Here is a 17,956-nt window from a genome sequence, read left to right on the forward strand (position 1 = left end):
CTCTGGGAGGCCAAGGCAGGAGGAGGATCCCTTGAGCCCAGGAGTTTGAGGTTGTTGTGAGCTAGGCTGACACCATGGTACTCTAGTCCAGGTGACAGAGCAAGACTGTTTCGAAAAGAAAAGAAAAAAGTTAGCTGTCTTTATGAATGATGTTTCCATACAGTTGTAATTTAAGTGAGAAAAGTGCTAAGATTTTGATATGCTACAGTTTTTCTCCATGTATTAATGGCAAATTGACAAAACCTAAAAATACTGTTTTGATAGGAAAAGAAATATAGAAAGTTCAAAGTAAAATTACATATTTTTAAAGTAAGCAACAGAGCTTATAATTAACTGTAGATAATGAAATTTATAAGAGTTTTCTAATTGGTAATGTCTGAGATGATTTTGAAGATTTGAATTCTCTTTAATTTTAGATATCTGTACCTTCATAATTGGAGATCTGTTACTGAGATCTGTTTTTTAGGGATAAGAGTAAGAAGGAGAGAACGGGATTTGTTTGATACTGTTTATTTCCACCTTTTTTCTTTTGTCTCTTTATAGGACTTATGGTTTTTCCAAAACCAGTAACTGCATTGGAATATACATTCAGTTCAACTGATCCAGCTTCCTATGAAGAGTACGTTAAAGAACTTAAGAAGTTTCTAAATCGTAAGTTTTCTCAGAGTAAGGTAAAAGATTTTAGTTACAGAAACTAGCATAAATTATGATTACTTTTTGAAACATCATTCTTAGAATTTCTTTTACCTTTTTTCTCTCCTGCTAAACACAGACAACTGAGAGGACTTGCAAGTAGGTTTTATATCTACTTATGAAATATTCTAATTTATGGAAAGACATAGGAGCCTAGGCCTAATGGGCAGTAAATTGATTTTTCTGTCTGTCCTATACTAAATACACTAAGTTCATTGAGACATAACAAAAGTATTACTAAAAGTAATACTTTTAGTTTTAAAAGTGTAATAGAGCAAATCTGTATTATTTCATGCCTCTGAGTATTTGGACATTTTACAATGTAGTATTTGTGTGGAGAATGGAAAGTGATGTTTATCATTTTTAAAAATATGTCTGTTTCTGATTTTTAATGTATCCATTGTATTTCAGAGTTGTCAGTTTGTAATGCTCATTAATAGCCATCCCAGCCCAATCTCTTCTGTTTTGCTCAGCCAGTGGTGTGAATGGTATTAACCGTCACATGAGTAATGATTAGATGCTCTGGCCCACTGGTTTTTGACCACCTCTTCTCCTCCTCTGCCACACACACCGACAGCTGCTCCCTGGATCCTGTAGGAGGACTTCATTGCCAACATCACTGGCCAAGGCTTTCCTGACACCACCTCTGTCCTTCTAGTTTGCTTGTTTAACTTGCCTCCAGTATTATTCTGCCTCAGTTTGCTGATTATTTTACTTTATCTCAGCTCCCCACCCCTACCTTCCCTTTTTATCTAACTTGTTAATTCCATGGTTTTTCATTTCAGTTTTACTTTTGCCAGTACTCTAAAATTGCTAGCCTCTCAATCTATTGGTCATACACTTGTAGCAGAATTCTACTGGATAAAACTGTGCAGGTCCTGGATGACTCTCCTCCTCCTTTGAGCCTGCGCAGGCAGCAGGGTGCTGCTGTAGACATTCAGCAGGATGAGTTAGCGCTGTGAATACCTGAGCAACTCCCTCACGTGGACCTACTACCTGCCTGGGAGCCCTATGGAATTTCCCAGCCTCTACTCAAGCCTCTGACCCCTTACCTGTTTACTGTAACTCACTTTTTTCACATAACCTGGTTTCTTACTTTAAGAGACAATAGAAGTACTCAGATAGGAACTGCCCCAATCTGTCTGTTACCAGTAGAGGAACCTACAGTGGGGCCTTTTTGTCTGTCGCATCCTCCTGCTTTGATGGGGCAGCTGCCGTTACTCACACGTGAGGCCGCTGTACCACTCCTCCTGTGGGTCTCATCCCCCCAGAGTGTCTCAGAAACATTATGCTGTTTACTCTCCCTTCTGGTATGTATTTAGCCTCTCTCTTTATTGGATCCTTCCTGTTAACTTGCAAAAATCTTTAACTCCCTCCTGTATTAAACCAGACACTTTTTGATTTCACATTATCTACTAGCTATCTTCCTAAGTGTCTTTCCTTTGACAATTGCAAATATACTAATTATTTAAATAATTTAAAGATGTTTTTGTGAAAGTATTCTGCATGGTTTAAAAATCAAATAGTAAAGAAAGGTCTACAATGAAAACAGTGCTCCCTGCACTACTCCTTTCTAGCTGCAGTCCTATTAATTGATTCAAGTGTTTTTTGAGGACCTGCTTTGTGGCAAGCATTCATCTAGGTTCCAGCAATGAGCAAAAGCAAAATTCCTGTCTTCCTGAGACTTAGAGTCCAGTGGTGAATTATAAGGTACTAAGTGCCTGGGAGGAAAATAAGGCAGAGAAAGGAGATGGGAAAGTTAGGAAGGGTTGCAGTTTTACAGGGTGACCTGGGAGGCCCCGCTGAGAGGGAACCCTTGAGGGAAGACCTGAAGGAGATGAGGGAGCCAGTGGGGAATGTCTAGCAGAGGAAGCAGCAGGGACAAAGACCCTAAGGTTTGTCATATCTGATAGTTCACAGTTTATCCAGGAAGCAGGAGGGGCTGGATCGAGTGGGGATGGGGGGAGTAGAAGGAGATTGAGGTCAGGGAGTTAAATGAAGACCAGACTGTGTAGGTCCTTAGTGACCATTGCTAAGTTCTTTGGCTTTTACAATGACCAAAATGGGGGATTATAAGCAGAGAATAACATAATCTAACTCACTTTTTTTTTTTTTTTTTTTTTTTTGAGACAGAGTCTCGTTCTGTTGCCCGGGCTAGAGTGAGTGCTGTGGCGTCAGCCTAGCTCACAGCAACCTCAAACTCCTGGGCTTTAGCGATCCTACGGCCTCAGCCTCCCGAGTAGCTGGGACTACAGGCATGCGCCACCATGCCCGGCTAATTTTTTGTGTATATATTTTTAGTTGGCCAGATAATTTATTTCTATTTTTAGTAGAGACCGGGTCTCACTCTTGCTCAGGCTGGTCTCGAACTCCTGACCTCGAGCGATCCACCCGCCTCAGCCTCCCAGAGTGCTAGGATTACAGGCGTGAGCCACCGCGCCCGGCCTCTAACTCACATTTTTAAAGGATCGCTCAGGCTGCTTTTTGAAGCTAGACTAAAGGGGGGAAATGGGGAAGTTGGTTAGGAGGCTATTACCGTAATCCAGATGACGAGATGGTGGCTTGGCAAGGGAGGGAGCAGTGGAGCTTGTGAGAAATAGTCTAATTCTGAATACATTTTCAATAGGAAGTAACTTCATGCTTTTGAACTTTTCTTATGTATCTAAATATTATACTTTTCTACTGATTCTTGATTTATCACTTTTACACATGGATTTATCACTTTTATTTATTGATTTATTATCACTTTTAATTATATTAATTGGTCACTTTTATACATTGTCTTCACTTGATTCACATGCCTCAGACCTTCCCCCTTCTCAATTCAAGAGTAATTGATTACTATTTTTAGCTTCATTATCAGTTGCCTTTTTTTTTTTTTTTTTCTTTTTTTGAGACAGAATCTTGCTCTGTCACCTGGGCTAGAGTGCAGTGGCATTAGCCTAGATCACAGCAACCTCAAACTCCTGGGCTCAAGTGATCCTCCTGCCTCAGCCTCCCGAGTAGGTGGGACTGTAGGTGTGTGCCACCACACCTGGCTAATTTTTTCTGTTTTTAGTAGAGATGGGGTCTCGCTTTTGCTCAGCCTGGTCTTGAACTGCTGACCTCAAGCAATACCCCCAGCTCAGCCTCCCAGAGTGCTAGGATTATAGGCGTGAGCTACCGTGCCCGGCCCTCTGTATCACTTTTGAATCCATCTAGTTACCTCCATCTCTGCTAAAAAAATCCTTCTCTGAAGTATCATCTCTCAACCTGGGCTGCTTTAATATTCTCCTAACTAGTTTTCCAGATCCTTTCTTTTTCCCTCTGGACTCCAAAAGTTAACTTTTCATAACATAAATATGGTCATATCACCCTTGCTATTTCCCCTTGTTTAAAACATTTTAGTGGATTATCCTTGCTCTTTGGCAGAACACCCACCCACTAAAATCCTGTAACATAGCTTTCAAGACTCTGTATGGTCTGGCTTCTGCATTCCTTTATTGGAAGTGCTTCCTCCAAGCCTCATCACCTCAAACATACCCATCTGCTTTCAGCTCAATTGCATTCCCTCTAGTATAGACTGTCATAGCACTATATATCTTCATACCTCTGCAATTATCATTTTATACTCACTTGGTATCTCTCTTCCCCACTAGACTGTAAGCTCCATGAGGGCAACTGCCTTCTTATATCCTCACCATTGGATCTTTGGGGCAAGCACATAGAAGGCAGTCAGATAATGCTATAGCCATGCCTGGTGCCAACTAATGGTGACAAAAGAGATTGATCAATAACCCAGTTTATATAATTGTTGAAATGCAGTGGACTTTAGAGCACTAGATAGCTGTTAAAAGGGCAAACTTAACATGCTTTCCCTAAAGTTATCTGGTAGTTGGCATTACTGTTTTTGTTTTCAAAGAACATTTTCCAAAGGGTGATATATTCCTGGTTGTATTTAATACTTTTGGCTAATCTCGTACACATATTTGTTGTTTCCTTTTTAGCATATGGTTTAGAAGAGCAGAAGAATCTCACAGCATGTACTGATGGAGTACTCTTTGAACAGAAGGGGCCGGTTTATGTTGCATGTCAGTTTCCTATTTCCTTACTTCAAGAATGCAGTGGTGGGAATGATCCTGATTTTGGCTATTCTCGAGGAAACCCTTGTATTCTTGTGAAAATGAACAGAGTATGTACATATTTTACCTCTGCTGCTGCTTTTTTCTAATATCCTCTAATATCCAGCTGGCAACTATTTTTAGATCATTTTGGTTGAATTAATGTCTTCCTTATTAAATGTTATCTCATGGGGTAGCTTTTTTAAAAGACTAGCAGTGACGTTTATTAATCTTTGGAAAAAAGTTTATTTAGCGAAAAAAGATAGATTCATAGATTTATCATGGATTAGGGAGTTAAAGTAAGTTAAGCTTTTCCCTTTTGGAAACACCTACATGCATTTCACTATAGATTAATGCTTCAAAGGGCAAGTGTTGTGGTTGTCATGGACAAAGCATGGTTTTGTTAAGGTGCTGTGCTCATCTTTGAATCCTATGTTGTAAAATAATTTAAAATTCCATGTGACTCCATAAAGTTTTAGCTCGTTTAACTTCTAAATATTTAGTAGAAAGCATAGTTGTACAGTATGTGTATATATAATCAAATAATAGAATTACAAATAAAATCACATTCTGATGAGTTCAGTGGGATGTTGCAGTTGTAGTCAAAGCAGCAGCATTGTGTTATGTTTTATAGGAATGCCAAAATTATATAGTTTTTAGCAAAGTTAAGAAGCTAATGTCTACGTGACAGTAATGATGAATTAGGGTCATTGGGCAAAGGAAGGTGCTTTCCACGTATAATTAAGTGACCCCTAGCCCCTGTGCCTTGCTGCTCTGTGAGCATTGTCCTTCAGAGTTGTGTTCTGTTACAGTTACCCTTTTGAGACCTACAGGGTCTCCTGTGAAGAGTGAGGTCATTCCTGGTCATTTGCTGAGGAAAGCGTAGTTTCTTAAACAGGTATAGACCCCCTCAAGATCATGAGTTTATGTAGCACTAAAGTCATCACTGGTAAGCAAATTGCTACCATCCCTAATAAAAGTAAAATACGGGCTTTCTGAAGTTGGCATTGCTATAATAAATAAGGAATTTAGCAATAAGGAGAACCAACTAGAACCTGAAGTGCCCAGGCTGACACCCCTCCAACCTCTCCTTCCATCTCCTTGGGTGGCCCTGGACAATGACAGTTTCCAGGTTGTCCCGTAGCACTCTAGAGATCTTCTGAAACATTGCTTGACACATAGTAGTGCTCAGTAAATGATTAGTGGGATGTTTCAACCAGACTTTATTCAGAATTAAGAATTGAGGTTAACAAAGTAAGCCAAAAGTAATGTGAAACTAGATAATGTAGTTTATAAGGTAAATTAAGTTTAACAGATACCTCTTGTAATCCCAACCTGCTAGAAGTATCCTCACAACATCTAGATAGCTGAAAATCTGTTCCCATTATAAAGCTAGGAGAGGACCACCTTCTGAGTTTATTTTCTTTCTCAGGATGGCCTCTTTGAATGATGAGGGTCTGTACCATACCGATGGTCTGCTGATGGGGGCATGGCTTTGCAGGGCTCGGCAGGAGGACAGCACAAAACACGTGGATGTCACTGATGAGATGTGCTCACCTCGTGTGGCAGGGGATTTAATCCCAATGTAGTTCCAAAGTCATTGCACAGGCACAGCTAGTTATTGCTGTGGACGTTATTATTAGGTTGCACCAATACTTGTTTTTTGAGAGGAATATTTGCATTTTACTAGCATTCACATAAACTGCATATAAATTCAGAATGCCAAAAGATCCTCTCACAAAAGAGAGGGATAAATATCTCTTACCATTCATACAGAGTTATATTAACTACATACATTATGTAGAACTGAATAGTGCTGAGTCTTAAAATAGGGTTCTTCCCCAGTGTCTGCCTTTTGTGGAACAAATGGATGTGGAATATGGTGAGGCTCAGTGGAGCCTTATGGAAACACGGTAGGGATTGTGACCTAATACATTTCTGTGAAGAACAGTTAATTGTTGTGTTATACCCCTGTAGTTCTTATTTACATAAATGATTTGTTCACATAAATAGGTTTAAGGGTTTCTTTTTGTTTCTTGTTTTTAAGGGTAACAAAGTACAGTACTGGTTTTTGGTCGGTTCTTTGGTAATTGATTTATTTTCTAAATTGCCCCAGTACAGTTATAAGATAACTGATTGCCACGGTTATTGTATTGAAAAGTTCATTTTAACACCCCCTCCCCCCAAAAAAAAACAAAGTAAAAGGGTGCCGCAGCTGGGTTAGTGCACAGTCAGTGCCGGCCTCGGCCTCCTGCCCCTGGTCCCCAGCAGCAAAGGGAGGCGGCTCCCTGCGCGCGTGTGTGATGTTTGCATTAATCCATGTCTCTTAACCTTAGATAATTGGATTAAAGCCTCAAGGAGTACCAAGGATAGCTTGTGTTTCAAAGGTGAGTATTAAAAAATTAATTTTCAGTAAATCTTTGGTGTTTCTTAAAATACTTGAGAAGTCTAATGAGTTTAGTTGTCTTTTCCCTGTCACATTTTTAAAGTCCTTTCTAGTGCCATTCATAGAACAAAATTCCACCAAACTCTTTCGGAGTAGCCTTTCTCCTCCCTAATGATAATTCAAAAAGACCTTTTCCATGTGTGTTTGATTTTTAACACGTTGCCTTTACATTCACTTATACCATATTTCATCAATTCTAAGATTGGCTTTTTTTCCTCCAGCTTAGTAACACTGAAAGTGGGATTAGCCTTATAATTGATGGTGTCTTAATGCTGGATCATGATTTTCTTTTTCAATATAGTACATTACTTGGTGCGTTAACCATGAGTGCCATCTGAGATTTAATGAAATATGGTACCTTTTCCTTAAAGTAGAAGCATTATTTATCCTCCCCTATCTCTACTTGATTTTTTTCCAGAGTGCTATGCAGTTTTCATCTCATAACTTTCTTTTGTTTTCTCTCCATGCTGCAAATACAACTAAGACAAATATGTAAAAGATGGGTAAGAGTTCTGAGGAGAAATTAAATTCTAAATTTAATTTTATCATTGTGCTAAATATTAACATTCAATTCCAATTGTATGGCAGAAGTATTTTACTTAAAATGTTACACTGAAATTACTTTTAAAGTTGTGGGAAAAAATTGTAATTCTTTTTACTGCAAAAGGATTTCTTATTTGGGCAGAAACTTTTTGCTCAGTGGTTCTCAAACATGATCACGCATCACAGTCACTTGGGCTTGTTGAGTCCCATTCCCATAGTTTGTGGCTCAGTCGGTCTGGGGTGGGGCCCACGATCTGCATTTCTAACATTTCCAGATGATGCTGATGCTGCTGGTCTGGGGCCCACACTTCCAGAACTCCTGCTTTAGAGTATCCTTACTGATTTTTAAAAAGTATTCACTATCTAGATTAGAACATTCATGATAGTGTATCTGTGTATACAGGAGCTTTTGCCTTTGCATTTGAACAGAATAGATAAGCTTGGAATGGTGGGTCTATGAAGCTACTACCACCTGTAAGGAAAATATACATTAAGGCCAGAAGGGCAAAAGCTTTAAACTTTTTTCCTTAGGTTTCAGTTTTGTAAGCCTTTGGCCAGTAGAAACAACTCCATATAACTCTTCCTTTAAGGTTTTAAATGTATTTTTCTCCTTGTTTATCTATTATGTATCCTTTGCTTCTAGAATAGTTGGGAGAAATGTTAATGAAAAATCCAGGTCTAATGATTCAGATTTCAGTTTGCTGTCCCTTTTGCTTGAAGAGATGTGTGTAAAGTACATAAAATAATCAAAATAGGTGGGTTTTTTGTTTTGTTTGTTTATTTAGTTGCAGAATTTTTTTGTTTTTAGGAAAACACAAAATGGGAAAAAATGTTTGTGAAACTTTGCATTTCACTCCTAGGCTGGTACAAGGTAGTAACCAGGTGGAGCCCATAAATTTTAGAGGTGTGGCCCTGTAGACCAGATGGAAGCATTTATGACATATCATCATAATTGCTATTTTTTATTAGATTTGTCTGTGTCACATGTTTAGTTGACATATTTATCTTTTATGTAACACGTGTTTTTTATTTTGTCTTGTATTTTTTTTTTTTTTTTAAGAGACAAAGTTTCACTCTGTCACCAAGCCTGGAGTATGGGGGTGCAATCATAGCTCACTGTAACTTTGAACTCCTGGGCTCGGTGATTCTTCGGCCTCAGCCTCCTGAGTGGCTGGGAATACAGGTGCGCACCACCACACCTGGCTGATTATTTTTCTGTAGAGCCAAGGTCTCACTGTGTTGCCCAGTCTGGTCTCAAACTCCTGGCCTCAAACAATTGATCCACCTCAGCCTCCCAAAGTGCTTGTCCTGTATTCTATGCAAGTTGGAGTCCTGAAAATGCAAACATTGATGACAGAACATGACCTTGGAGTTGGCCTATTAATTTAAAAGATGATTCTTGCAAAAGATGTAATATTCATACTTAATGTAATTTTTTTCAGTAAATTTTTTACAAAAATGAATCAGGTTCTTTTAAGAAAATTTAGAAAAATGCAGAAGAGAAAACAAATAAATGCTAGTTGGAGGCAACTACTGCTTAAAACATTTGGTATATATGTTTCAAGTCTTTAGGAAGATAATTGTGTGAAAGAAACAAAATATATTAATTTTTAAACTGTTTTTTTTTCAGTGGAACTTAGTGATCATCAGTAAATTCTTAGAGTTAGTTGCTCATGGTTTCCAATGTGATGCCATTCGTGTACTTAGAAAATTGTGACAAGTATGCTTCACCCTAAGTAGCTCACTTATCACCCATCATTTCAATATTTCACCGTCTCTACATGTTTATTTTCACAGAAGGTATAAATTACAAGTTTAAGAAAAAGCTTGCCAAGATTATGGTTTAGGCACAAACCAAGAAAACAGTCACACTTTGAGGTAATTTAAAAAAAAAAAAAAAAAGTCCATCTGTCACTCCTGGGTGATCTTGAGCACATGACCTTAACTCTACGCCTTGGTTCCCCTCTGCATTTGATCCTGCCCGTGTAAGGGTTGTTAGGCTTAAATGAGGTAAATCTAAGTTAAGTGTGGAAACTGGCAAGGAAACATGCTGAGGTGTGCAGTAAACTGTAACTCAGAGAAAACCTTTTTCATTTCGGGGAATATCTCTGTTTCTGTGAATGAAACTCAGATATTAAGGTAAAATCTGTTCAGCAAAAGCAATTAATACAGAAAAGCACTCATCAAAGTGACTTTTTCTCTAGTATAAAATGCTATTTTTATTTTAAACTTTTTTTAAATTGAGTACAAAGGTAGGGGGGTGTTTGAATAGTGATAGGAAAAAATGGCTTCTGCAGCTTCTCTTAGCATTTCTATCTCCTGCTCTTTTCACATGTTTTTAATCTGGATCACTAGAATTTGTCCCTTTGGGGGCTGGGGTGTCATCACTCTGTGCCTTGTGCTGTCTTACCCGTGCCTGTTGCCTGTGTCTCTCTCACCCCCTCCACCCCACAGACACATGCTGCTTTGTGGTAGGGAAATGAAAGAAGCAGGGAGTAGGACTTCTCCTCAGAGTAGATGCTTAGTTTTGCTGTATTGTTTCATGGGTGCTTTCAAAAGTAGAAATTAGTTTATTCAAATCTAAATTTCAGTTATTTAATAATGTTTTATTTTCACTAGTGCTTAGTAAACCCACTGATTTTAATCATTGTGGTTTGTTATCTACTCATTGTGTGTTAAAGTTATAGTCATTGGAATTCAGCCTATTTGGAGTGTGTTACATGAGAATCTTCATAAATTGTTAGGGAGAACATTAGAGATGACTAACAGCATGAGTGAACTGGATTATAGATATTGATTAGACCTGTATACTTATGTTCATCATTTTTTATTTTTTATTTATTTATTTATTTATTTTTTGAGACAGAGTCTCGCTTTGTTGCCCAGGCTAGGGTGAGTGCCATGGCGTCAGCCTAGCTCACAGCAACCTCAAACTCCTGGGCTCAAGCAATCCTACTGCCTCAGCCTCCCGAGTAGCTGGGACTACAGGCATGCGCCACCATGCCCGGCTAATTTTTTTTTCTATATATATTTTAGTTGGCCAGATAATTTCTTTCTATTTTTTTAGTAGAGACGGAGTCTCGCTCTTGCTCAGTCTGGTCTTGAACTCCTGACCTCGAGCAATCCACCCGCCTCGGCCTCCCAGAGTACTAGGATTACAGACGTGAGCCACCGCACCCGGCCCATTTTTTATTTGTTTTAATATGAAGGGGTAGGGGGTTTTGAGGAGGGGTGCTCTGTTGCCTTGTTTGTTTCTGTTGAGACAGAATCTCACTCTGCCACCCTGGGTAGAGTGCAGTGGTGTTATTGTAGCTCACTGCAACCCCTGGGCTCTAAGCAATCCTTCTGCCTCAGCCTCCGGGGTAGCTGGGACTACAGGCATGAGCAGCAACACCCAGCTGGGGTTTTTTTTTTTTTTTCCCTTTCTTTTTAGTAAGATGGGGTCTCACTCTTGCTCGGGCTTGTCTTGAATTCCTGAGCTCAAGCGATCCTCCCACGTTGGCCTCCCAGAGTGCTAGGATTACAGGTGTGAGCTACCGTGCCCAGCCTTATCAGGTTTTTAAATACATAGAATACTGGTAGACTCATAATACTTAATGATTTATATATGTTCATAAGTTTATTCATGGGATATATGATACTTAAATCAGCTAAGAAGGGTTTTGCTTGCAGTACCTTAAATTTTCCCTAGTAGTTTCTGTCGGTTGCATCATGATTTCCCCTCTGGTTACAGTTATCATAGTTATTAATCACATACAACTTTTGTACCTGCTGCCTCCCAGGCCTGAGTGCTGCATTCTAGATTGGCACCTTCTGGCAGCCATTGCGTTCCAGTCTTGTCTGGAAGCACAATATTTTTATTCATTTCAGGAAAACATCAGTCCCGAACCTACTGGTACATTCCTGCTGTCAATGGCCAGACAGCTGGGGTTTAGTAGTTGGAAGACAGATGAGATTTTACAGGCAGTACATGAGTGGGACTAGCTATAAATTAAAAGGGACTCTCATAAAAAAAAGAGTATAGGGTGTATCAGGAAATGTAAGAACAATCAGGGTAGTTTGTTTCACAGGGTTTAATGATGTAATATTTATAGTTAAGATGTGCAAGGGCTGGGTGCTGTGGCTCACACCTGTAATCCTAGCACTCTGGGTGGTCAAGGAGGGAGGATCACTTGAGCTTAGGAGTTCAAGACCAGCCTGAGCAACAGCGAGACCCTGTGTCTACCAAAAATAGAAAAATTAGCCAGGCACCATGGTACACACCTTGTAGTCCCATCTACTCAGGAGGTTGAGGCAGGAGGATTGGTTGAGCCCAGAAGATTGAGGTTACAGTGAGCTAGGATGACACCACTGCACTCTACCCAGGGTGACAGATTGAGACTCTGTCTCAAAAAAAAAAAAAAAATAGCAAGTATTTTCTAAAAAATACACTTGTAATTCATATAGTTGGAGCAGCATTATAGTCTCCCCAAACTGTTTATAATCGACACCGCTTTAACTATAAACACATTTTTAAAAACTATTTCTTGTGATTTAAAAAGGGTTTCTTTTGCTTTCAACTTTAGGATGAGAAGATAGCAACTGTAGCAACTTATCCTCCTAATGGAGTTATAGACTTAAAATATTTTCCATATTATGGGAAAAAACTGCACGTAAGTATTTAGAAGTTCTTATGTGGTACTTACCTTTTGGGAAATTAGGACATTTGTGTTGAAATACCACCTGTCCTGTGTGGGTGGACATATGCCCTGTATGATTTGTACATCGTCTGTTCGGATTTTTAAAAACAAATGGTGATGGTAAATTCCACATCTGTGATTCAGACAGAGCACAAAACCCAAGCAGGTAAATTAAGAGGTGATTATCTTTAAAATATTGTCTTCTTTTTCATTATGAAAGTAGTAGTATATACTTATTTGGAGGAAGTAGTAAAGTACTAAACAAATTAAAAAGCTCATTACCCAGAGACACAAAATTATTATGTAATTTCTTCCTTATTTTTTCTTGAAATATGTAAGTATCATTTTATAAAATTTGGATCATACTGTGTACATACTTTTTAAACTTTCTATTTTGAAATGATTTCAGGCTTAAAGTGGCTAAAATAGGAATTTCTGTAGACCCTTTACCCAAATTTCCCAAATGTTGATATTTTACCTAATTTGTCATATCATTCTCTATTTTTTAAATATATACATTTTCCCCCCTGAACCATTTGGGACTAAGTTACAAATATATTGCCTCTTTACACTAAGTACTTGAGTGTGTATTTCCTAAAAATAAGAATGTTATTAATATCTATATAAGTGCAGTGGTTGGAATATTTGTCCCCTCCCAAGCTCATGTTGAAACTTAATCCTCAACATGGCATTATTGGAAGGTGGGACCTTTAAGAGGTGATTGGGCTCTGAGGGTTCTGTGCTTGTGATTGGATTAATCCATTCCCGGATTGAGGCGTTATCACGGGAGGGGAACTGGAGGCTTTATACAAGAGGAGAGACCTGAGCTAGCGTCAGCATACTCAGGCCCTCGCCACGTGGTGCCCTCGGACTCCCCCCACCAGCAAGGAGGCCCTCACCAGATGTGACCCCTCCGTCTTGGACTTCTTAGCCTCCATAACTGTAAGAAATAAATTCCTTTTCTTTATAAATTACCCAGTTTCAGGTATTTTGTCATAAGCAACAGAAAACAAACTGAGACAGTAACCATAGTGCAGGTAGCAAAGGGAGTTAACACCAAAACAGTACTGTTATCCAACCTACAAACCTTGTTGAAATTTCATCAGTTGTTCTAGTAATATCCTTTACTGAAAAAGAAGGAAGTGTTTTCCTGGTCCAAGATAGCACACTGTCAACATCTCTAGCAGCCTATAATCTGGAGTCGTTCCTCAGTCTCTGTTTCATGCCCTTGCACTCTTCAAAAATGAGTATAGGCCTTTTTTGGTTTATTTTATGTTCCTCAATGTGGGTTTGGTGGTTTTTCATGATCAAATGTAGGTGGCACGTTTTTGGCAGGAGTACCTCAGAAGAAATGTCATTCTCAGGGTGTCTCAGGAGGATGTGGTGCCAGTGGTCCTGTTGATGGTGGTGTTAACCTTGACCCTCGGTTAGGGTGGTGTCAGCCAGGTTTCCTTTGTTACCGTAACTGTCATGCATGGGGGAGGGGCAGTCCTTTAAGAGTCTGTAAATCACCTTGTTTTTACCAAAGCTTTAGCATTTGTTGATTCTTACCTAAATGAGTTATTAGTAGGATTGTTCCTAAATGATGATTTTTCTAATTTCATCTTTTTCCATTTATTAGTTGGCATTCTACTCCAAGGAGGCTTTCCTTCTCCATTAATTTATTTCTATCAGTTATAGACTCGTGGATTCTTATTTAATTCTATAATTATAGAATTTGTTATAATCTTTTTTAATCATTATTTCTTCTGATGCTAAAATTGTCCCAGGTTTGGCTGATAGGAGACCTTCAGGCTGGCTTCTGTGTCTTTTTATCATGTTCCCGTGATTCTGGGATCACTTCTTTATATTCTGGCATCACAAAATATCCCGGTTTCATCTGGCATGTTTCCTGCCCCAGCCTTGGAAGCAGCCCTGGTTCCTTTTAGTGAAGAATTGTATTTAGAAACCATAATAAAGCTAAAGCTGTTATGAGTATAATCAATACTTTTCTGATCACAGTGCAGTAAAACTAGAAATTAGTGAAATAAAAAGATCTTTCCACATGAGGAGTGAAGGAGTGCAAGCCTCTTAAATAACTCTTGGATGAAAAGGAAAAATTCAAACCAAGATTGTAAAATATCTAAAAAATAATGATAATGAAGGACAATATAACCACAACCTGTGGAGGAAAATCATAGCCATAAACACTTTCACTGATAAAAATTAAAGTATAAAATTTCAGCTTCAAAGAAAAAAACAAAGTAAATAAGGTGGAGAAAATAATAGAGCTAGTAGTGTTCTTTTTAATTTCACAGAATAAACCAACTCCTGATAGAGAAAAATACAGATGAAGTTACCATAGAATTTGGATTAATGTGTTTTCCTTTTTAACAGGTGGGGTATCGACAGCCATTAGTTGCTGTTCAGGTCCTCTTTGAGCCTAACAGTACTGGGAAAGAAGTGACAGTTGAGTGCAAGATTGATGGATCACCCAACCTAAAAAGCCAGGATGATCGTGACAAGTTTTTGGGACGAGTCGTGTTCAAAATCACCGCGCATGCATAGTATTAGTAGGATATCTCCACAGAATAAATGTTGTATTGTCTGTCTTCGTTTTATATCAGCTGGACCTGCCATTCTAGAATTATGAGACCATCTTGGAGAAAGGTGGTGTGGTGCATGACGCTGGGGTAGCATCAGAACGTGCTTCCAGATCGTAGTGCTCGGTGTCCTCTGAAGTAACTGCCTGTTGCCTCTGCTGTCCTGAACCAGTGTACAGTCACCAGATAGGGACCGGTGAACACCTGATTCCGAGCATGTAGAATGGGGGTCTCTCGTCCTCTTTTTGTGTGGTTTAATTGCCAAGTGTCTAAAGCTTACTGTGCTGTGCTATGTAAATATTTTATGGATTTAACACTGGTTAACTGTCATGTTTTGATGCCAACAAAGTTTTAGTGATAAAATGGTACCTGGCCAACATCAAGTGACTTTATAGCTGCAAGAAATGTGGTGGGGGGGGGAGTTCTGTATGTGAGGAAGAAAAAATAAAAAATAAAAGTGGATTTGAAAGTGTTATCTGGGATTTTTTGTAAAATTTATTTTTTACATGCTGAATTAGTCTGTGGGTCTTTTTGATTAAGAGCACAAACTTTTTGTTGTAAAACATGTATTAAAAAACTGATGGGATTGTTTTTAGTGCAGGAACTAAGTCTCTTACGAAGTATTTTAGACCATAGATGAAATAAAGCATTTTTAGGTTAGCCAGTATGAATATGCACCTAATTTTTTATGAAATTAAATTCGCAAGACTTAAATTGTATAATAGTTTGTGAAATATCTTGCTACTGCTTTTATTTAGCAGACTGTGGACTCTAATAAAAGATACAAATTATAAAAACTTGGAACTTATCCAGAGCTTCACACCTAACAACAGTTTGTTTGAGCATCCTTCGGTCAGTGTCATGGAGTGTTTCCTCTGTCAGTCTTAGGTGTGTCCTTGGTATGAGTCTTTGTCATAATTTAAGCTGCTTTCTCCTCTATTGGGGAAGGTGTACTTCCCATATGATCTGGGTTTTTTTATGCTTATTGTTTTGTTACTCTTCTTTAAAAAAAAAAGATGCAAAGCAGATATTCTTGAAGTTTTGTGTTGGTGCAAGCCAGGACGGTGGGACCCAGCACGACCGGCTCCAGAATGGCTGTTTGGAAAACCGTGAGGGCTCTGGGTGGCATCGCCGCTGCAGCTGGGCCTCAGCGGCCGGGCACAGCCTCTGTGCCTTGGCAGTGGGCACTCAGCCCACGTGGGAGCGCCCGCCGTTTGTTGCTCTGTGGCTCTGTCACTCAGATCATAGTGATAACAGATTTTCGTTTCAGAAGTCTTTGTAATTGAAGAAAATGATTCTAGGAGTTGTTAATAAAGCAAACCTTTTCTAGGCTTTGATTTTACTCTTTATGCTATTTCTTAAGAGTGTAAAACAAGGATAAAAGAATGCTGATGCAAGAGCAATGGCATGGACTAGCTAGGACATTCACTTTAGTTGCCCAGTGTGAACAGGTCCTCAACAGCTGTCAACTTTGGCTCATGCCAAGTTCGTACTATTTGGTTAAATTTATATTCTTGTGTTTTTTGAGGTGTAATATGGATGAAATTTCTGTTTCAAGGAGCTCAGATAAAAGCAGACTAGTTCTCAGAATGTGAAAGATGAATTAAGATGACATCCAAAATCGGGGAGTGGATTGGGGACAGAAATAAAAACGGGAACATACACCACAGAAGTCACTAAATCTTATTTGTGCCTCCCAGGTCAGAACCTTGGACTTGACTCTGCCCCTGACTGCCATGTAATCTTAGCTGACCTCCCCAACTCTTCCTGGCTGTTTTATTCTTTTGTCGAAATTAGGGGAGTTTAGCAACAATTTATCACAGTCCTGCTATGTATCAGGAAATGATCTGCTGGACTTTGACACCACAGAGGTAAAAAGACAGGGTTTCTCAAAGATCTTAAACCAGGAGGGGAGAGGCTCTGCGACACAGGGCGTGATGATGGTGATGGTAGCTATGTGCAAGGGCCATGGAGGTGGGGCAGGGCTAGATTATTCCAGAAGTCCCTCCCTTCCCTAAAACTACTTTTGTGCAAAGTCCCAATAGACCACGTTTTATGGAGGAGGAAGGGTGGCCAGGAGCCAGGCAGGGAGCCGGACACCACTGGAGTCTGTGTTTCTGCTGCACTTCAGGTCTCCCTCAGAACCACAGGATGTGATCTGCAGGCGAATCACCTGGGTGTTAACATGCAGATTCCCATTCCTAGACAGATTCTGTATGTCCAGCAACCTCCAAGGTAAGGCCTGTGCTGCTCATCCACAGACCACGGTTCCAGTAACAAAGCGCTGAAGAGAACCAGCTTTGTATCCGTAGCGATGGAGCCTAGCACTAGTTTGAGTTAGTAGATGAAGACTGAACTGTCAGTTGACTTCAACTAATATTTAAGTCGGTGTATTATATTCCTAACTCAAGGAAAATTGTGAGTTTCCTTAGATTTCCAAGCTCTTTCATACTTGGGACTTTTTAATACATGAAGTCTGAATATTTCATTTTGACCTCTTCAGTGTTGTAGGTGACAAATCGCAGTATAGTTGAATGTGTCCCACTTTGAACACAGGCTTTCAGCCCCATCCTGTGTCCCGGTGTATCTTGTAGACTTCTGAGGAGATACTCTCTACCTAGCACTTGCATGGCTCAGCCTGTAACGTAAGCTCTGCTGTGCTTTCTTAGTGGCAGTTTCCCCCGTGCATGCAGTGGTGAGCTAAGAAAGGACAGTTTGTCCTCCTTGTAAAGTCCAAATGTAATTGGACTGCCTGTTGCTGAAGCTGCAACTTGTAAGGACTTCTCAGATTTTATAGCCTGTTGGAAGAGATCAAATTCAAGTTGAATCCATGACCTTTCATTTTGGAGGGACAGAACTGGAGGAGGGAGAACTGGCTTTAAATCCCCATTAACAGTCGATTGCTTAGAAACC

At 39.4% G+C, this 17,956-nt stretch overlaps 1 protein-coding gene across 1 annotated transcript in view; it reads left to right on the top strand.

Moving 5' to 3' along the window:
• The window catches only part of ATP1B3 (ATPase Na+/K+ transporting subunit beta 3), a 39,343-nt gene extending 23,825 nt beyond the window's left edge, over positions 1 to 15,518 (top strand). The window contains exons 3-7 of the mRNA XM_045539364.1: positions 544 to 651; positions 4,680 to 4,864; positions 7,130 to 7,180; positions 12,348 to 12,434; positions 14,838 to 15,518. Coding sequence (XP_045395320.1) covers positions 544 to 651; positions 4,680 to 4,864; positions 7,130 to 7,180; positions 12,348 to 12,434; positions 14,838 to 15,008 — 602 coding nt within the window. The 3' untranslated portion in view covers positions 15,009 to 15,518. The remainder of the gene's footprint in view (positions 1 to 543; positions 652 to 4,679; positions 4,865 to 7,129; positions 7,181 to 12,347; positions 12,435 to 14,837) is intronic.
• Positions 15,519 to 17,956: the final 2,438 nt, after the last annotated feature.

Source organism: Lemur catta, chromosome 1, assembly GCF_020740605.2.
Source record: "Lemur catta isolate mLemCat1 chromosome 1, mLemCat1.pri, whole genome shotgun sequence".
In the NCBI taxonomy this organism is placed as follows: Eukaryota; Metazoa; Chordata; class Mammalia; order Primates; family Lemuridae; genus Lemur; species Lemur catta.